Source organism: Podarcis tiliguerta, assembly GCF_965153285.1.
Source record: "Podarcis tiliguerta genome assembly, chromosome: 14".
Taxonomy (NCBI): Eukaryota; Metazoa; Chordata; class Lepidosauria; order Squamata; family Lacertidae; genus Podarcis; species Podarcis tiliguerta.
The window spans coordinates 1,726,879-1,748,606 of NC_139547.1; the positions used below are offsets into that span (position 1 = coordinate 1,726,879).

At 44.1% G+C, this 21,728-nt stretch overlaps 1 protein-coding gene across 1 annotated transcript in view; it reads right to left on the reverse strand.

The window, feature by feature from the left end:
• The window catches only part of LOC310664152 (thrombospondin type-1 domain-containing protein 4-like), a 97,234-nt gene that overhangs the window by 57,985 nt on the left and 17,521 nt on the right, over positions 1–21,728 (reverse strand). The window contains exons 2-3 of the mRNA XM_083412818.1: positions 21,324–21,418; positions 15,931–16,000 (exon numbers count right to left, since the gene is read on the reverse strand). Of these exons, the coding sequence (XP_083268944.1) occupies positions 15,931–16,000; positions 21,324–21,352 (99 nt within the window). The 5' untranslated portion in view covers positions 21,353–21,418. The remainder of the gene's footprint in view (positions 1–15,930; positions 16,001–21,323; positions 21,419–21,728) is intronic.

The window sequence follows — 21,728 nt, forward strand, 5'->3', positions numbered from 1 at the left end:
GCCACCATTAACTCAACCTTGCCTCCTCATTTGCCAAAACTGTGTGTTACTACTATTAGATGAAAAATCTCTTAATGACAAAAGATTATGTTGGTTATCACTCTGAAGTAGCATTCATGGCCTTCCTTTGTACATTTCAGAATTATGCCTGTGGTAGATTGACTTAAGATGTTTGCTAAACAGGGAAGAATAGAGCAATAATTTCTCGAGACACGAATCGATTTCTCCAAACACACACCTTGGCTCTGGAATCCATTCAAATATTTCCACTAAGCACAGCAGTTCATAAGCTATTTAAACTGCTGTTTTAAATTGTAACAGCACTTCCATCTAGACATAGAGGAAACGGGAGCTATGTCTTGGGACTTGGTCTACTGTTGTTGAAACTTCACTATGCAAGAACACCCCTGAGGAGGAAATATCGCTGGAATTAGAAGCCACAATTATTCCAAAACTAACTGGTTCTACAAGAAACGGAATATATAACAAGGGTTCAGAAATTCTAATTTTCTAACATGGTGGAAGACTTCAGCAAGGCACAGGGACTAGCACATGAATATGTTCACCCAAAGGTTTTGATGCACATTAGCAGTTCAGTGTTTGGACACTACTAACTCTACTGAGGGTGTCGTCATCATTTGGATTGTGATCTAGAGAATATGTGAAAATATATAATACCAGATTTCCACAAGCACTCGTTTTCACACAGTCTATGGTAAAGAAACGGTTTAAAAAACGGAAAAGAAAGGTCCTCAGCTCAGTGGTAGAGCACCTGCTTTGCATGCAGGTGGTCTCAAATTCAATCCCCAGCATGACCAGATGGGGCTGAGAGAGGCCCTTGCCTGAAACCCTGTAGAGCGGCTGCCAGTCAGTGTGGACAATACTGAGCTAGAGGCACCACTGGTCTGACTCAGTCTAAGGCAGCTTCCAGGGTTCCTAATGCTTCTTCCTACCTTAACTGATCTACATTCCTACTCTTTCTACATTAAAAATACTGGAAACAAGTATATTGGTGGTCACAGACCTACTGTGGTGGTCAGCAAGGTCTGGGAAGCACCACTGGGGGCATCTGAAGGGACCTAAGCACTACTGAAACACTTGATAGGGCAAACCATCCTGAACCCATTTCATGCATGCCCTCTTGCCTCCAGAGCTTCCTCAAACCTAGCCTCCCATACCAATAAACAATATAGGCACTGTGGGTTGGTATCCAAGAGACCGAGTCTTGCATCTCATGTAATTACCGTATTTTTCGCTCCATAAGATGCGCTTTTTTCCTCCTAAAAAGTAAGAGGAAATGTCTGTGCGTCTTATGGAGTGAATGTGAGGTCAATCGCTGGCTCCCTTTCTGGCCCCACCCCCTGGCCCAGGCCTCCATTGTTGAATGTTCTGCAGAAGGAGGCTGTTTGTTTCCCCAGCAACATGTGACTGGCGGATTAGATTATCTGTCTGGAAATTGTAGAAACGGCTCCCTGTCCTTTTGCAAAGAAGCTGCAGAACTGTGAGTTGAACCCCATAAAAACAAGATTTTTTCCCTTTGCAAAGTGAGCTCAACAACTTTGAGCAGATCCTCAAAAAAGGGGGACTTTTCCCCTTTGCAAAAGAAGCTGCAGAACTGTGAGCTGATCCTCAAAAAAGGGGCTTTTCCCCTTTCCGCCTCTAAACACTAGGTGCGTCTTATGGAGCAAAAAATACAGTAAACTAGGTGCAGTTTCCTGCATTCCAGCCGTTCCTATTTGCTAGTGGAAGTTCCAATTCTGGCGGTTCTTTCGCCAGCAGTGGATGGTGTCCATTGGGACTGGCAGGGCATAAGCCAAGGAGACCAACAGGAGGTGGCACCAAGAGCCCATGGCAGGCAGAGCCAATTATTTTCTTTTTATAATATTTTCTATTAAATTTTCAAATTTTACCAATTCTTTTAGAATAAGTTGACTTCCCACCCACCCTTCCATTGTGTTCTTTTGTTCCCATATAAAGATGCTATGTTAGTTATATTTTATCCATTATATATGTTATTCTAAATTATTAAACTGCAAATTATCATTTCTTGCTATACTTCAAATCCTGCATACGCTTTAACATAACCATGATCTTTTTTCAAATATTCCACAAGTATTTCCATTCATCTATTTTATTTCTCATTTTGTTCTCTCATTCTCACAGTCTAGCCATCTCAGCATATGCCATCATCTTCATAAGTCAATCTTCTTTCATTGCAACTTCTTCTTTCCATCTTTGTGTGTACTCTTGTTGCTGCTGCTGTATCACACGTAAACAGATTAAACAGTTCCTTCGGAAGCTCTGGTCTAATTATAACTAACAGAAAGGCCTCAAGTTTCTTGGGAATCACCACTTGAAACATAAAAAAACCCAACTCATTATAAATCATTTCCCAATAGACAGAGGGAGCCGATTAATGCTAGTTTTGCTGACGTGCTTCTCACTGAGACGCAGGAGGGGGGAGCTGGCAGGCAGTTCACCCCCTGGACTGGTTTAAGACGACTCAGAAATTTCAAGTGGCCCAAAATGCAAGGGCTGGATTACTGGCAGGGGTTCTGCTTAGATCCCACATAACCTCTAGTTTAAAACAGTTACACTGCTTGCAGGCCAGCGGCAGCAGTTTGATCCATCTTTTAGATTTAGGGAGCTAGTCTCAAACGTTTGTTGGGGGAGACCTAGGTTTTGGGGGGGGGGAGTTATTAGTCCTGTCTTCACACTTTTTATGATGCAGGACCGCTGTAGCCACCCCCAACGACACGTTCTCATGATGGAGGGGGAGGGAACAGCTGCAGTCGCCTGCAGTTCCTGCTCAATGCTTGCCATCTTGCCAAAGGTTGCAGGCAGCTTTACATGCAGCAATTGCATGTTGATTGCCCTCCTAAAAGACAAAGTCCAGCAACTGGAGGAACGTGTAGCTACACTCCAAAGAATTAGAGAGCTGGAGCTCTTCTTGGAAGCAGCAGAGCACACCGTCTCCACCAAGGAGGAGACAGGAGACTCCCCTGGGAAGGAGGCTAGTTCACCAACACAGGAGCCCGATATGTGGAGAAACGTGACTCAAAGAAGTAGGAGGCCCAGGGTTCGCTCTGATTGTTTAGAAATACACAATCGCTTTCAGGTCCTCTCCCCTAGCATGGAAGACGAAGAGCAGACTCCATTTGAGGATCTCTCCCTCATTACAGTCGATCGGGTATATGAAGATGAACAGCAAAGTCAGTCCTCAGAGAATGTGCAGGCGACCTTGGAACGGACCGCTCACGGAAGAACCCCGACCAAACCTAAGAGGAGGCGTGTAGTGGTGATAGGGGATTCCCTACTGAGGGGAACAGAAGCAGTGATCTGTGGGCCTGACAAGATGTCTCGGGAAGTGTGCTGTCTCCCCGCGGCTAAGATCCAAGATGTAACTGAACGACTGCCAGGAATCATAAAACCCACTGACAAATACCCCTTCCTCTTGGTTCATGTGGGAACCAATGACACTGCAAGCAATAGCCTCCAGAAGATCAAAAGAGACTACGAGGCTCTGGGAAGGAAATTGAAGCAATTAAATACACAAATCGTCATCTCATCTGTCCTCCCAGTTGAACGACGTGGCCCAGGGAGAGAGGGGAAAATAGTGGAAGTAAACAGCTGGCTTCGCAAATGGTGTAAACAGGAACGGTTTGGATTCTTAGATCACGGACTGCAGTTTCTTGAGGATGCACTTCTGGCAAGCGATGGGCTGCACCTCACAACGGTTGGGAGGAATGTTTTTGCCAAAAAACTAAGAAACCTCATCAGGAGGGCTTTAAACTGACTAATGCGGGGGAGGGAGACAGTGCTCCTGAAGGTAGGAGTCTATCAATTGATGAAGATGATCATCCAAATGTCATAGACCAAATGGAGCAAACAGCAAGCAGACCTAGTGGTGGGAGGAAAAAATCCTTAAATAAGAGACACGGGGGAATGACTAATGGACTTCAATGTCTGTACACTAATGCACAAAGCATGGGAAATAAACAAGATGAGCTTGAGCTCTTGGTACAGCAAACTAAATATGACATAATAGGCATCACTGAAACCTGGTGGGATAAGTCCCACGATTGGAATGTAAAAATGGAGGGATACAATCTATTTCAGAGAAACAAAGTGAGAGCATTTGGGTCAAAATTAAGGGAGAGAAGAATAACAGTGACCTCATTGTGGGAGTTTACTATAGATCCCCAAGCCAAACGGAGGACATAGATGATGCCTTCCTGGAACAGATGGCCAAGCATGCAAAAGGAAGGGAGATAGTAGTAATGGGGGACTTCAATTACCCGGATATTTGTTGGATGTCAAACTCAGCCAAGAGCATAAGGTCAAACAGATTCCTCACTGGCCTTGCAGACAACTTCATTGTCCAGAAAGTGGGAGAAGCAACAAGAGGAACAGCCATTTTAGATCTGGTCCTAACCAATGTCGATGACCTGGTTAATGGGGTAGAAGTGGAAGGATCATTAGGCGCAAGTGATCATGCTCTTCTGAAGTTTACTATACAACGGAAAGGAGCAGCCAAGCATACTAGGACTCAATTTCTTGACTTTAAGAAAGCCGACTTCATAAAACTTAGGGAAGTGCTGGGTGAGATCCCATGGACAGTAATACTAAAAGGAAAGGGAGTTCATGATGGCTGGGAGTTTGTTAAGAGGGAGATAGTAAAAGCACAACTTCAGGCAATACCAATGAGACGGAAACATGGAAGGTGCCTAAAGAAGCCAGGGTGGCTATCTAAAGAACTTTTAACTGAGTTAAGATTAAAAAAGGATGTGTACAAAAAATGGAAAAGGGGGGAAACCACCAAAGAGGAATTCAAACAAATAGCCAGCACGTGTAGACACAAAGTCAGAAAAGCTAAAGCACAGAATGAACTCAGGCTTGCTAGAGAGGTTAAAAGCAACAAAAAAGGCTTTTATGGGTATGTTCGTAGCAAAAGGAAGAACAAAGAAACAGTGGGGTCACTCAGAGGAGAAGATGGTGAAATGCAAACAGGGGACACAGAAAGGGCTGAACTCCTCAATGCCTTCTTTGCCTCAGTCTTCTCCGATAAAGAAAACAATGCCCGACCTGAAGAATTTGGAGCAAATGATTCAGTAGAGAAAACACAGCCCAGAATAACTAAGGAGATAGTACAAGAATACTTGGCTAGTTTAGATGTATTCAAGTCTCCAGGGCCAGATGAACTGCATCCAAGAGTATTAAAAGAACTGGCAGATGTGATCTCAGAACCACTGGCAATCATCTTTGAGAATTCCTGGAGAACAGGCGAAGTCCCGGCAGACTGGAGGAGGGCAAATGTTGTCCCTATTTTCAAAAAGGGGAAAAGAGAGGACCCAAATAATTACCGCCCAGTCAGTCTGACATCAATACCAGGGAAGATTCTGGAGCAGATCATCAAGCAAACAATCTGTGAGCACCTAAAAAGGAATGCTGTGATCACCAATAGTCAGCATGGATTTCTGAAAAATAAGTCATGTCAGACGAACCTGATCTCATTTTTTGACAGAATTACAAGCCTGGTAGATGAAGGGAACGCAGTGGATGTAGCCTACCTTGATTTCAGCAAGGCATTTGACAAGGTGCCCCATGATATTCTTGTAAAGAAGCTGGTAAAATGCGGTCTTGACTATGCTCCCACTCAGTGGATTTGTAACTGGCTGACTGACCGGACCCAAAGGGTGCTCATCAATGGTTCCTCTTCATCCTGGAGAAGAGTGACTAGTGGGGTGCCACAGGGTTCTGTCTTGGGCCCGGTCTTATTCAACATCTTTATCAACGACTTGGATGATGGACTCAAGGGCATCCTAATCAAATTTGCAGATGACACCAAACTGGGAGGGGTGGCTAACACCCCAGAGGACAGGATCACACTTCAAAACGACCTTGACAGATTAGAGAACTGGGCCAAAAAAAACAAGATGAATTTTAACAGGGAGAAATGTAAAGTATTGCACTTGGGCAAAAAAAATGAGAGGCACAAATACAAGATGGGTGACACCTGGCTTGAGAGCAGTACATGTGAAAAGGATCTAGGAGTCTTGGTTGACCACAAACTTGACATGAGTCTGACCAAACTGCGGGTGGCAGTGGAAGACAGAAGTGCCTGGCGTGCTCTGGTCCATGGGGTCACGAAGAGTCGGACACGACTGAACGACTAAACAACAACAAATCTTTTTTTATGTTGTATTCCTGCATGCCACTTAGGCTCGTCTAAATATTAAGCAGTTTTAAAATGTTATTTAAATAGAATAAGTAGAATTATTTAAAAGGTGCTGCCAAGAGACGCAGAATATCAGGGTTCCTAACCAGACTTCCATTTCGTTCCCTCAGAGCGGCTTTAGAAAAGGGGGGGGGGCTCAGCACTTGGCCCTGGACTCTTCTGCTCTTCAGGGTTCATTTTACCTGCTGATCTCTTTTGGTTGTTCATAGTAATTACACATAATGCAGAGATACTATCAGTACTAATTAATTCCAATATTTACTAATGCTGCTTTGGGTGTTCATAAAACTGAAAAGACAGGACAGAAATGGTTTTAAAATGTAAACAAAATTAAAACACACCCACAATTAAATTCTCCGTAAAGAAGGCTCATAGCTGCATTATCGGTGTCTGGGGAAACAGAACTGGCAAGTCAGTTGATTCCTGTCCAATACGCTGCAGATTTTCTTGTTGTCACTTCATTTTCCAATGAACTTTGCCATAAAGAAATATCGAACTATTTACAAATATCTTAATGGAAAATTCCCTCAACGATCCAAGCCTCGAAGCCTGATTATATTTCCTGTGCTTACCTTCCAGAGCAAAACCAGATGTGTAAGGTGTACGCAGAGGGATCCTAGCATTTCCTTCACCAAAAACTGAACTCTCTGATCCTTCAGAACTTACATACATGCCTTGCTTTGGGCTTAAGGGAAAGCACATGTGCTTGGCGGGGGGGGAGGGGGGAGGCAGTGTGAGAAAGTGAGGCTGGTTTAACTCAAATTCATTCTGCCAAAGCAGCACTGAAGGCTCCGTGGGTCAAGGCTGGTCATCGTTCAGCTTTAAAATACACCTTTAAAAAAATGTTTGCACAGATCAGTTTGTCAGTTTAAAATTGTTTCAGTGCTATGATTGCAAGGAATCCCACTGTTGAGGCAGAAGATATTCATTCTGTAGATTGATTTATGTGCAAAGCTCTCCCTGTAGCTGGTGGATAGAATTACTGGGGAGGAATGCCAGCACTGAGCAACTTAAGCCTAGGGAACCTAACCTTGATCTAGCACTGGTTAGAAGAGCGCATGCTAACCAAAAGTCGATTCCTTCTGCTTCTTAGGGATGGAGGCAAAATTCATTAGGACACATTTTTATTTTTATTTTTTTTATTAGTTTCAATTCATTATACAACACTAAACATTAGACAACAGAAAACACAAAACAAAAAGAGGGGGGGGGACGACAAAGAAAACAGAAGCATTGCATAACATAAACCACCAACAAATTAAACTTACAATAACTAAATAACTAGATCACACAACAATAATTGACTTCCCTTCAACTCGGTTTCGGAATATGTTGCAAAGGGTTTTCTATCTGCAGTTTCGTTTTCTCAGGACTCTTTACGTCGCAGACGTTACATCAAGCCTACTGTGATTTTTAAATTTTTTACATCTGTTTCAATATACCGGTAAGTCATAAATTTATTCCACTCATTATTAAACTTTGATCCTTTTTGGTTTCTTATTTTCTGTGTCATTTTTGCCAATTCTATATAATCAAATAATTTAGATTGCCACTCATTTATAGTTGGGATTTTTGATGTCTTCCAGTTTTGTGCAATTAATGTTCTAGCAGCCACTTTTGCATATTGGAAAAGTGTTTGGTCTTCCTTTTTAATTTCTTCTCCAATTATCCCCAGAAGGAAGGCCTCAGGTTTTTTTGTGAAGGTATATTTAAATATTTTTTTTAATTCATTGTAAATATTTTCCCAGAACTTTCTAATTACCTCACAAGACCACCACATGTGGTAAAAATTGCCTTCCTTAATCTTACATTTCCAGCATGATTTGTCTCCGGTTTTGTACATTTTTTCTAGTTTTACAGGTGTGGTGTACCACCTGTACATCATTTTTTCCATGTTCTCTCTAATTGTTGTACATGCTGAGAATTTCATACCTTTATTCCAAAGTTTCTTCCACTTATCAAACTCTATGTTGTATCCAAAGTCTATCACCCATTTCACCATTACTTCTTTTATTTCTTCATCTTTGGTGTCCCATTCAAGCAACTGGCTGTACATTTTTGATAGTTTTGATTTGTTTTCTAATATTTCTACCTGGAATCTGGATTTTTTTCTGTTCATCCCACTCTTTTTATCTTCAGCCCATAAAGCATTGATTTGATGAAATTGGATCCAGCCTGTCAGTTTATTCTTTATCTCTTCATATGGCCCAATCTTCCATCCATTTTCTGCTTTTACTAGCAAATCTTCGTAAGTCCATCTTTCTCCTTCAATGTTTGTTTTTTTTATTGTTAGGATGTTGATTGGTGATAACCACCAGGGGGTGTTTCTTTCCAATATTTTTTTGTTTCTCTCCCATACTTCCAACAGTGGCCCTCTGATAATATGATTAGAAAATCCTTTGTGGACCTTTTCCTTATTACGCCACAGGTAGGCATGCCAACCGAATCTTATGTTGAAGCCTTCTAAATCTAACAAGTCTGTGTTTTTAATAATAATCCAATCTTTAACCCAGCAAAGGCACGAGGCTTCATAATACAGCTTCAAATTTGGAACCTTGCCAAATAAATTTAGAGAGTACTTTCTGCCAATCTTTAAATACTGAAGTTCCCCTGATTATCGGTATATTTTGAAATAAGAACAGCAATTTCGGTAATAGACTCATCTTATATTGTCTCCCTGCTTATTTAACTTATATGCAGAATTCATCATGTGAAAGGCTGGGCTGGATGAATCCCTAGCCGGAATTAAGATTGCTGGAAGAAATATCAACAATCTCAGATATGCAGATGACACAACCTTGATGGCAGAAAGTGAGGAGGAATTAAAGAACCTTTTATTGAGGGTGAAAGAGGAGAGCGCAAAATATGGTCTGAAGCTCAACACCAAAAAAACGAAGATCATGGCCGCTGATCCCATCACCTCCTGGCAAATAGAAGGGGAAGAAATGGAAGCAGTGAGAGACTTTACTTTCTTGGGCTCCATGATCACTGCAGATGGTGACAGCAGCCACGAAATTAAGAGACGCCTGCTTCTTGGGAGGAAAGCAATGACAAACCTAGACAGCATTTTAAAAAGTAGAGACATCACCTTGCCAACAAAGGTCCGTATAGTAAAAGCCATGGTTTTCCCAGTAGTGATGTATGGAAGTGAGAGCTGGACCATCAAGAAGGCTGATCGCCGAAGAATTGACGCTTTTGAACTATGGTGCTGGAGGAGACTCTTGAGAGTCCCATGGACTGCAAGAAGATCAAACGCATCCATTCTTAAGGAAATCAGCCCTGAGTGCTCACTGGAAGGACAGATTGTGAAGCTGAGACTCCAATACTTTGGCCACCTCATGAGAAGAGAAGACTCACTGGAAAAGACCCTGATGCTGGGAAAGATGGAGGGCACAAGGAGAAGGGGACGACAGAGGACGAGATGGTTAGACAGTGTTCTCGAAGCTACAAACATGAGTCTGACTAAACTGCGGGTGGCAGTGGAAGACAGGAGTGCCTGGCGTGCTCTGGTCCATGGGGTCACGAAGAGTCGGACACGACTGAACGACTAAACAACAACAACAACAATTGCCGCCATTCTTCCCGACCAAGAGAGTTTTATTCTATTCCAGGTATCCAGGTCCTTCTTTATTTCTTTCCATGTGTTTGTATAGTTCTCTTCCATTAAATTTATATTCTTCATCGTTAGCCAAATTCCCAGGTATTTTACTTTTTTGGTTACTTTAATCCCAGTCTGTAATTCAAGATGGTTTTTTAACTGATTTTTAGTCATCATTTTAGTTTTTATTCTATTTAATTTAAAGCCGGATAACTTTCCAAATTCTTCTAGCAGATCTATCACTTTACCAACACTTTTTTTGGGATCTTCCAACGGCAACATAAGATCATCGGCATATGCTTTCAATTTATATTCTTTTACTCCAATTCTTATTCCGCGTATCTCTGAAGTTTTCCTTATCTTATTTGTAATTATTTCTAACACCATAATAAACAAAAGAGGTGACAGAGGGCACCCTTGTCTTGTACCCTTCGAGATTTCAAAAGATTCAGTTAAGTTGTTATTAATTATTAATTTAGCACTTTGTTGCGAGTAAATTGCTTTTCTTCCTTCCAGGAATGTGCCCTCTATCCCTGCTGTTTCCAAACATTTTATTAGGAAATACCAAGATACATTGTCGAAAGCCTTTTCAGCGTCGATGAACATTAATACTGCGGGAATTTCATTTTTACAATCTAAGTATTCAATAAGATTTATTATATGTCTTATGTTGTCTTTTATTTGCCTATTGGTCCTTATGGATGAAATTGGCTAAACACTTTTTAAGTCGACTCGCCATTACGTCTGCGAAGATCTTATAATCATTATTTAATAATGAAATCGGTCTGTAGTTCTTGATATTAAGTTTATCCGAGTCTGGTTTAGGTATTAGCGTAATGTATGCTTCTTTCCAGGACGCTCGTATTCTTCCACCTCTTAAAATCTCATTCATTACTTCACAAAGCACTGGGTTTACAAGTTCTTCTAAGACTTTGTAATACTTGGCCGATAAGCCATCTGGCCCCGGAGCTTTCCCCAGTTTCATCTTCTTTATCGCCTCCTGAATTTCCTCTGCTTTTATGGGTTTATTTAATAGGCTTTTTTCCTCCTCTGATAGACTTTTGATTCTGTTTTCTTCTAGGTATTTTCCTATTTTTATTACATCTTCTTCTTCTCTTTTATATAAATTTTCATAGAATTTAAGGAAGCTCTTTTTTATTTCATTAGGGTCCTCCACAACTTGTTCTTCTATTTTTACTTTATTGATCACATTTTGTTTTCTCCTTTTTCTTCATTTTTCTTAATTGCCATGCCAGGAATTTTCCAGTTTTATTTGCAGACTCAAAAATTTTTTGTTTCATTAACTTAATTCCCCATTCCACCTCTTGGTTTATTAATATTGAATATTGTGTTTGTAACATCTTATACAATTGCTTATTTCCTTCATCATTCGGTTTCTCTATCAAATTATTTTCACATTCTCTTAATTGGGTAAGTAACTCTTCTTTTTTTTTGTTCTCTCACCTTTTTTCTATAACTATTTTGTTGTATCAAAAAACCTCTTAACACTGCCTTGCTAGCATCCCAGACTATATCCATATTTATTTCTTTATTAATATTTAAATCAAAATAGTCTTTCAAGGTGGATTTAGCCTTTTCAATCACATCCTCTTTTTCAAATAAATAATCATCCACTGAGTGGTAGCATAGTCAAGACCGCATTCTATGAAACATAAATCCTGGCTATGCCCATGAGTGCCACAGAATTTGGGTGGGGAAACTTTCAATTATGTGATATCATGATGCAAGATAAGATGCACTTAAAGCATTAAGCAGAAGAACAAGACAGTGGCTCATCAGCAGAGAATTCCAGGGCTCTACACATCAGGATAAAAGGAGGGCACCCCACATTTTAAAACAAAATATGCTGCCATTTTGGGGAGAGAAGTTACATATGCTAATCATATTAATACATGCGCTCTTCTTTGTCCTTCATAGAATCATAGAATCATAGAGTTGGAAGAGACCACAAGGGCCATCGGGTGCAACCCCCTGCCAAGCAGGAAACACCATCAGAGCACTCTTGACATATGGTTGTCAAGCCTCTGCTTAAAGACCTCCAAAGAAGGAGACTCCACCACACTCCTTGGCAGCAAATTCCACTGTCGAACAGCTCTTACTGTCAGGAAGTTCTTCCTAATGTTTAGGTGGAATCTTCTTTCTTCTAGTTTGGATCCATTGCTCCGTGTCCGCTTCTCTGGAGCAGCAGAAAACAACCTTTCTCCCTCCTCTATGTGACATCCTTTTATATATTTGAACATGGCTATCATATCACCCCTTAACCTCCTCTTCTCCAGGCTAAACATGCCCAGCTCCCTTAGCCGTTCCTCATAAGGCATCGTTTCCAGGCCTTTGACCATTTTGGTTGCCCTCCTCTGGACACGTTCCAGTTTGTCAGTGTCCTTCTTGAACTGTGGTGCCCAGAACTGGACACAGTACTCCAGGTGAGGTCTGACCAGAGCAGAATACAGTGGCACTATTACTTCCCTTGATCTAGATGCTATACTCCTATTGATGCAGCCCAGAATTGCATTGGCTTTTTTAGCTGCCGCGTCACACTGTTGGCTCATGTCAAGTTTGTGGTCAACCAAGACTCCTAGATCCTTTTCACATGTACTGCTCTCAAGCCAGGTGTCACCCATCTTGTATTTGTGCCTCTCATTTTTTTTGCCCAAGTGCAATACTTTACATTTCTCCCTGTTAAAATTCATCTTGTTTGTTTTGGCCCAGTTCTCTAATCTGTCAAGGTCGTTTTGAAGTGTGATCCTGTCCTCTGGGGTGTTAGCCACCCCTCCCAGTTTGGTGTCGTCTGCAAATTTGATCAGGATGCCCTTGAGTCCATCATCCAAGTCGTTGATAAAGATGTTGAATAAGACCGGGCCCAAGACAGAACCCTGTGGCACCCCACTAGTCACTCTTCTCCAGGATGAAGAGGAACCATTGATGAGCACCCTTTGGGTCCAGTCAGTCAGCCAGTTACAAATCCACTGAGTGGGAGCATAGTCAAGACCGCATTTTACCAGCTTCTTTACAAGAATATCATGGGGCACCTTGTCAAATGCCTTGCTGAAATCAAGGTAGGCTACATCCACTGCGTTCCCTTCATCTACCAGGCTTGTAATTCTGTCAAAAAATGAGATCAGGTTAGTCTGACATGACTTATTTTTCAGAAATCCATGCTGACTATTGGTGATCACAGCATTCCTTTCTAGGTGCTCACAGATTGTTTGCTTAATGATCTGCTCCAGAATCTTCCCTGGTATTGATGTCAGACTGACTGGGCGGTAATTATTTGGGTCCTCTCTTTTCCCCTTTTTGAAAATAGGGACAACATTTGCCCTCCTCCAGTCTGCTGGGACTTCGCCTGTTCTCCAGGAATTCTCAAAGATGACTGCCAGTGGTTCTGAGATCACATCTGCCAGTTCTTTTAATACTCTTGGATGCAGTTCATCTGGCCCTGGAGACTTGAATACATCTAAACTAGCCAAGTATTCTTGTACTATCTCCTTAGTTATTCTGGGCTGTGTTTTCTCTGCTGAATCATTTGCTCCAAATTCTTCAGGTCGGGCATTGTTTTCTTTATCGGAGAAGACTGAGGCAAAGAAGGCATTGAGGAGTTCAGCCCTTTCTGTGTCCCCTGTTTGCATTTCACCATCTTCTCCTCTGAGTGACCCCACTGTTTCTTTGTTCTTCCTTTTGCTACGAACATACCCATAAAAGCCTTTTTTGTTGCTTTTAACCTCTCTAGCAAGCCTGAGTTCATTTTGTGCTTTAGAGTTCATTTTGTGCTTTTGTGATGCAGTTCTCCAACCAGGAGAAGCATGCAAAAATGCATGCATTAGGGGAAAGTGCACATAAAATGCATATGTGAAAAGAACGCATGAAATGCACTATATTGTGGGAAATTGCTTGCAAAACTCAGTGCATCGTCCCAAATTACACACAAAAAGACATGTTTTAAAAGAAATATGCAATAAACTTGCAAACTGATTCTGAAGTGCCGAGAACTGGCAGAATGAGAAACAGAGACAAACCGAAACGGTCAGATTCCTCCGCCAGAAGGCAACAGCACGGAGCAGTCACTCAGAAGGAACTTGCACTTCATGCAAAAAGGGGTCTGCCTTGCCCTTGGGGAGAAGAAGCGCAGCTTTCTTGCCCAGCAGCTGATTGGGGTCCCACAAAGTTTAGCCAGCGTGTGGCTCCTGCCTGAACGCTTAGAACCAGCTTCTATAACATGAATCCCCAGAGAGGGTCTCCAGACTCTCAGAATCTCCCTTGTTCCCAGCAAAATGGGCTGCTTCAAGGTGGCTGGCAGCAGCGCTCATGAGCACCTGAAAAAAGGTCCCCTAATGCCAGGCATTTTAAGAGAATTCAGAAGGAGTCTCCAAACTTGCAATTTATTTTGTTTACAACTCCAACATACCCAAAGAAACCATTTACGGTTTTATCACACCACTCTGCAGATTAGAATGAACTGGCAGGGCGGGGGGGGGGGGAGTTGCTCTTAGTCTGAGCACTCCCCCCCCCCTTTTTCTTAAATGTCTTAATTATGCTATTCTCACCAGTGCTGGCATTGTGGAAGGGCAGGATAAATAACAGACCCAGTACTGACCAGAGAGGCCTGCCCATCTCAGTCCAAACAATGCAATCATTTCAAGAGCAACATGCTCTGAGGGGCCTGACTAACCAGCTCAACACAAAAGGAAGCAAGTCAGGACCAGACACGTTTTGAAAACAAGCTGTTAAAAGTTGCTAGTAACCCTGTTTAACCTGTGCAAAGAACCTGAGTACCTTAGCATGACAACCACATTCTTTAGGAACAATGGAAATGTCAATCCCAATGTGTGTTGGGGGGGGGGCGTTGCTACCCAAAGGAAATACTACATTTCTCAGAAGTCAGCATATGGTTATTACTAGGCTGTAGGGAGAGGGGGGTTCTTCCTTCAGCAGAGATTAAAGTTGTTGTGGACCTCACCGTGCCTTCAGGACAAAAATGCCACTCACTTACCCACAATGGGTGAATTCTTAAGGATGAAAAACATACATTCATCTAGGGGGATTAACAACCAGATCAGGGTGTTATTGCAGGGTTGAGCTCAGAGATCAAACTGAAATGGAATTTCTGCTGGGACAGCTTTGCAAGTTGAGCAGTGAGCACCACTTCATTTGAAAGCCAGCGTGAATATAGCGTTCTGGGACAGCTGGGTGCAACCTCCCCTTTGTCATAGGCTTGTGGTAGGTCAAATGCTCCTCCTCTGCCCCAGTTCCCCATCTGTGAAATGCAAAGCTTACTGGGCCATGCACTGCCATGCTCAGAAAGCACACTTTTGGGTCTGCCTTTGGTGCCTGGAAATCCATGATTAGGAACTTTTGTGCTTTTTTGCTCTGCTAAATTAGCAGCCCTGTAAGAAAAAGCTCTACAAATACTGTTGTGGGTTGTGGGGGTCAGTCTGGATGATGCACCGAGTCCCTTCCCATTTTTTGGGTCCTTTGGGAGGATTAGATCTAAATAGAGGATTCCATTGCTGAAGGAGTCAAGTTTCTTTGTAAGACAAGGACCTTAGCAGGTCGCTTAAGTGTCTTCATCCACATCCCAAAAGAATAAGCTAGCCTGCAAGAGCTGCAACTAAGGGAGGCTGTCCTTTAGGCTAGCGGGTGGACCTTTCCTCCACGCCCCCCCCCCACCTGCCTCCTAGGTAGAAGAACAACAGCCAGAATGTAGGCGAGAGAGCGGAAGCGGAAGCCGGCTGGACACTGGAGATGCCAAGAGCTGCTTGTTCTGTGCTGGATCCAAACTAATGGAGAAGAAATATCTGCCGGGGAGCTAATGCGGTAAACCCCTCCATCTTATGTTCACATCGTGCATATGTGTAAATAAAACCACATATTCTAAAGACAGCCCAGACTCCCCTGACCTTCATCCCAAAAGGGTAAGTGTGCCTGGAACCCCAGAAATCTCTCCCCACTTGGACATTGGGGTGGTATATGAAGGAACCTAACATGACACGGGGCAGCTGTTTTGCAGCAACAGCCTCACAATTATCAGGAGATAAAGTGTAATAGATTGTCCTGAAGTGCTGTGTGGGTCACTTACCTTTCTGTGTTCGATGGAGGGCTGTGGAATGACAAGCTGAAATCCAAGGACCACAATGAAGCTCAGAAGCCTGCAGGACAAAATAGTTTCTGCTGAGTTCCAGGAGTCAAGGAAAACCACAAGCAACAGTTATGGTTTCTTTTGCTTCCACTCAGCTCCCCCACCCCCCACAACGGCACCCCTAAGCAGCCACAGACCACACGACGGGGGTTCCAGGTCAGAGGAAACAACACCTGTGAAAGGTTGAACCATGACATTTTCCTATTTAGAAATTAACCACTGCCCCCCCCCCCATTCCTCCCAGGTGAATTACACCACCGCAACTCAGATCCTTCTGGAACCATCTCAAAGGGGTGTGAATGTCTAAGAGAGAATATACTGTATAAATAAAGAAATATTTATTTGGGGGGGGGGGAGAGAGAAACCAACACAAACTACCAGTATATGGTTTTGCTTTTCCCTCCTTCCAGATGCTGCCCTTCATTCCATTGTTATTGTTGTTATTGTACTTATTTATATCCACCTTTTTCCCAGACTGGGATTCAAGGCGGCTTACACAAATTAAAACAGGCATCTTTAAAATCCAAAAAGCTAAAAAAAAAAATTATGAAAGACATCAAAAAGCAATTAAACTCAAATTGAAATAAAATATAAAAAACCCAAATCTGTTAAAATGCAGCACAGTGCTATTTAAGCATTTCTGCAGCCCCTGCATGCTGCTGGTGGGCGAAGCAGAGGCAGCAGTGGGTCTTAGCTTTGTATAGACACTCAAAAGCCAGAGATTTCGGCACATGCAGACTCCATCCTATGTTGCCCCTTTGAACAGCCAGGGCTTCCCGGCTTGTGCTAGCAGATGGAGAAGGTTGGATACAGCCCAGAGAGTAGCTGAAGGGGACTACAGTAGACTACAGTGGGCTCCACAATGCCTCCGTTTCCTTGTCACATGTTTGGCTCACACACACTCCCTGCTGGGCATTTTAACCCTGAGCAATGGCCCAGAAGCAGGGCACAGTTAGACGTGCCTTAAATCATTTGTGGGGAGCCAACATCCTACTTGGGCTACAGGTTCAACCCTGGTGGGAAGTGAGACTTGGCATGAACATGTAGGGATGTTATAGCATTTATTTATTCATTCATTTATAATTTACTAACACTCCTACAATTGCTTGATTGTAAAAATAATAATAATAATCGAGGCAATTTACAAGAAAGATAAAACAACAGAATTATCTATAAAAGTTCACAACCATAATTTAAACCATTCAAAAACTTTAAAGTTAACAACAAACGAAAAATGGATAAAAACACACATCAACTGTCTAAGCCTTTGAATAGACTTATCTAAACAAAAATGGTTTTAGGCCCCGGGAAAAGTATAGTGAAGGTGCCCGGCTAAGATCACTAGGCAGGGAGTTCCAAAGTGTAGGCACTGCTGTACTAAGAGACTGATTTATTCCAAATGCAGACTGGGTCCTCTTTGGCACATGGCACAGGGTCAGTTCTGCAGACTGAAGCGGTCAATTGGGCATACATGGCGTCAGACAATCTCACTGGTAAACTGGTCCTAAGCTGTTAAGGGCTTTACATACTAATGGTAACATCTTGAACTCGGTCAGGCAGAGTTCTGAGCAGCAGTAGGAGATCCTGGCAAGGCTTCACTCCTGTCAGCAATCGTGCTGCAGCATTCTGCACTAACTGCAGCTTCTGGATCAAAGCCACCCATGGAGCTCATTGCAACAATCCAGTCTTGAAGTGACCAATGCATGAACTACTACTGTGGTCAGGCTGTCCTGGTCCCAGAATGGCCGTAGATGTTGAACCAACTACATGTGTCCCTTTTGTCCTCTGTGAAGTGTTCCAGTGCATAGAAGGATAGCCCAGTTGAGAGAGCAGGAGTCTCTTAATCTCAGGGTTGTGGGTTTGAGCCCCACATTGGGCAAAAGATTCCTGCATTGTGGGGGCTGAACTAGATGACCCCCACGGTCCCTTCCAATGCTATGATTCTATGAATTGAAGGTGGTGTTCTGCAAATTCGGGGATTAAGCAACTCCACCCCCCGCACCAATGAGCAGTTGCTTTTAACTTCTCTGTGCCCTCTTGCGTTCTCTCTCTCTCACACACACTGCACCATTCATTCATAGAAAGCTCAACACTGGTAGGAGGAAAATCGTTCCACAGCTTGCAGTTCAAAGAGAGAAAAAGGCTCAGCCGTTCCTAATCTGCATGTGGAGATGTGCATTTCCATGAATACATTCTGCAAAAAATCCCACATGGGGGGGGGGCAACCATTTGGGAGTGAGCAGAGCCCTTAATCTTCAAAGCAAATTACTTAACGGATTAAAAGTTCTTTCTCCAGAGCTAAAAGTCCTCAGGATTGGGGTGATTATTCTGTGCCAAGCTTATCCCAATCATTTTTCCAAAGAGAACATTATAATCAGGGCCTGTTGGTGGATGGGAATGGAAACCCAATTGGACAATGGAGCTACTTTCTAGCAAGCCCTGGGTGTGAAGTCTGGTAGACTCAAGTTGCAAAGCTGTTATCAACTTTTGGCTTCATGCGCATAGGAAATTTGGCAGGGATCTTCATTTTGATTCAGTGTGTTGTGATTTTTAAAAATGTATTGGTGTATTTCATGTTCCATCAAATGACGGTTTCCTTTGGCTTTATTAACTGCCTCTTAAATGCTTTGCCATGCTCTATTTTAAAAGGGAAGGAGGGTTCTTTCTTATAAACAACAATGAAGTCTTCCTAATCCAGAAGGTTTGCTACACACTGGCAGTCTTGAAATGCAAGAATGCCATAAAACAGAGCTAAATAAAACTTGGTGGGGGGGGCATTCCATCCTTGCAGCCCTTTGGAATGGGATCATAGATGTGTCTCACAGCCAAGGAGAAAGATGCTTCCACAAATCACACCAAAAATGCTCTGGGTGTGTCGCTTGTAAATGTTGTTGATACAGGGCAGAAAGGAGGAAAAGACATTCCAAAGGAGACAGCAGTTTCACTTTTAGTCAAAGGGGCCGGCTGCATTCAGTTAACAAAACTGGAAAGTACAAAAACATATACACTGAAGATGCAGTCCTAAAAAATACTTGCCAGGGTGTGAGCCCCCACCAAACACAGTAGCACTGACTTCTGAGTCAACATGGGATTGCACTCCAAGGGCATCTTGTGAACAGGGTTACCAATTGGCCATTGTACAGTGGTACCTCAGGTTAAGAACTTACCGTATTTTTTGCCCTATAGGACGCACTTTTTCCCCTCCAAAAATGAAGGGGAAATGTGTGTGCGTCCTATGGGGCGAATGCAGGCTTTCGCTGAAGCCTGGAGAGCGAGAGGCGCCGGTGTGCACCGACCCCTCTCCCTCTCCAGGCTTCAGGAAGCTTTCCGCAAGCCTTGCGAGCCCGGCGGGAGTTCCCGCGGGCTCGCAAGGCTTGCAGGCAGCAGCCTGCAGCCCGAAGCACAGGGCGCCCTCTGGAGGGCGCCCCGTGTTTCGCGCAGGTGTCCGGAAGCCTTGCGCGCCCGGTGGGAGCTGCTGCCGGGCTCACAAAGCTTGCAGATAGCAGCCTGTTCTGGGGGCTGGGGTTGGGGGAAGCTCGGGCTTCCCCCAGCCCCGTGGCTGGGGGGGAGAATATGTTTTTTTTATTCATTTCCCCCCCCAAAAAAAAGGAGGTGTGTCCTATGGGCCAGTGCACCCTATAGTGCGAAAAATACGGTAATTCATTCTGGAGGTCTGTTCTTAACCTGAAACTGTTCTTAACCTGAGGTACCACTTTAGCTAATGGGGCCTCCTGCTGCTGCTGCCACGCAATTTCTGTTCTCATCCTGAAGCAAAGTTCTTAACCCGAGGTACTATTTCTGGGTGAGCGGAGTCTGTAACCTGAAGCGTATATAACCCAAGGTACCACTGTATTACTAATCTGACAAGGAATCCGCATTCTGGAGAGAAACTGCCAGGTTCACCATCCTTGGATCCATTGGCAAAGCCCCTCAGGGACCTCCTGAACCTTCTCCCAGCTCAGCCACTGAGATCACCTGAAGAAGCATCACTGGTGGGTTGGTGCTTTGGAGTTTTTGTGGTATATAAATGTCTGTTTTTAAATAAATAAAATAAAATAAAAAACCTGCACAGCTTAGTCCTCCACACTCCATGCTAACATCCCACCCTATAGTGGCAAAGGGGGCCCTGCAGGTCTCTCTGCTTGGCTTTCTGAGCTCTACCCAAGCTACGCCCCCTGCTCAGACCACCCCCTTCCTTGTAGGCACACCCCCTCACTGGCCATTCTCTGTGTCCCCAACCTCTTGCTTGCCTGGATGGAGGATGCGGGGGGGGGGGGGGTAATGGCTGGATGCATGTAAACCACCAACCTTTGCTGACGGTTCAAAAGTAAGGGTCCTACCTGTTGCTCCGTCCCTCTTGCCACCCACCACTGGCATAAGGCTGGGCTAAGATGGAAAGCAGCCCTTGACTCGCCTCATGCCTGCCTCCCTGGGGAATATTGGAAGCAGAGGCTCTGGCCTGGCTGGGCAGGTGCCAGAAGGGGCCACCACTGTCCCTGCCACCACTGGCACCCTGCCTCAGGCCCTGCTGCCATCGGAGCTCCAGCCGCCACCAGTCATGCTCTTCACCCCGTCCTCCCCACAGACATGTTTTACCCGGGGATGGGGCTTGTAATGGATAATGAGCCAGTACCTGAATCCTGGAAGCTAGGCTCCCATGCGCCCTTGGCCAGGAGCTGTCTGGGAGCCCCCAAAGCCGGGACAAACCATGCACCAGAAACTCAAAAAGCCCTTCCTTTGCACTCCACCAGCAACTTCCTCCACAGCCATTGGGGGCAGGTTTGCTCTGCTCTGCTCTGCCTCCTCCTCCTCCTCCTCCTCCTCCTCCTCCTCCCCTGCCAGTCCATCTGCCTCCCTCCCTTTTTCCTCTTCCTGCAACTTCTGCCTGTTCTCTCAGTCTTTCTTCCCCAGTTCCTCTCACACTTCTAATCGTGCCACCGGCTGACTGGAGAGAAGGTCCCAGAGGGCTGCTGCAATGGCCCATCCCAGCGGCTGGATTCCTCCGCCCAGAGGAGCCTGCGCACCTCGCCCAGCGCCCAGAGCGTGCGCAAACAGGCAGGCAGACTCCTGGCCCTCCAAGCCAGAGTACAGAGGTGCCACTTTTGCACCCACCCAGTCTGGACCTGGGCCATCAGCAGGCCAGCCTGGCCAGCCCCAAGGAATGCCCTCCATCAAGCCCAAACCCTGCAATGCAGGAAACACAGCAAACCAATTGTGCCAAATTGTCTTCCAAACTGGCTCTGTTCCCCACTGGGCAACCTCCATGTGAGATTCCCCGAGGTACAATGTTCAATGTAAGGCACATGAAGAGGGCAGGGTTGACCAATACTTACCTTAAAGAGCCTTTAAAATTGTCTGCCATGGTTAGTGACTCTTAACGTGATGTGTCCAGTGTGATAAAAAATTCAGGGTGGGTTACAGCAAAATCCTAGGGAAACAACAAAAACAAGATAGATTACTTTTCAGCATTTCATGACAGAAAGCCCACTACCCCTCTAGGTAAGCGGTCCAATTTGGGGGCTGCTCCTACCATCAGCAAAGCATGGTCTTGGTGGTGGTGCCGCCACCAGGAGCTGCCCGGTTGGTACAGACCTGTGACAGGGCCTTTTCAGTGGTGGTTCACTGATGGTGAAATGTCTCCCTCATTATTAACTGTCAGGAGGCATTGGGGGAAAGTCCTATTTACTCAGTTAAAGACTATTCCAGGCAACCCTAAGATTATTGGATGGAAGAATGTT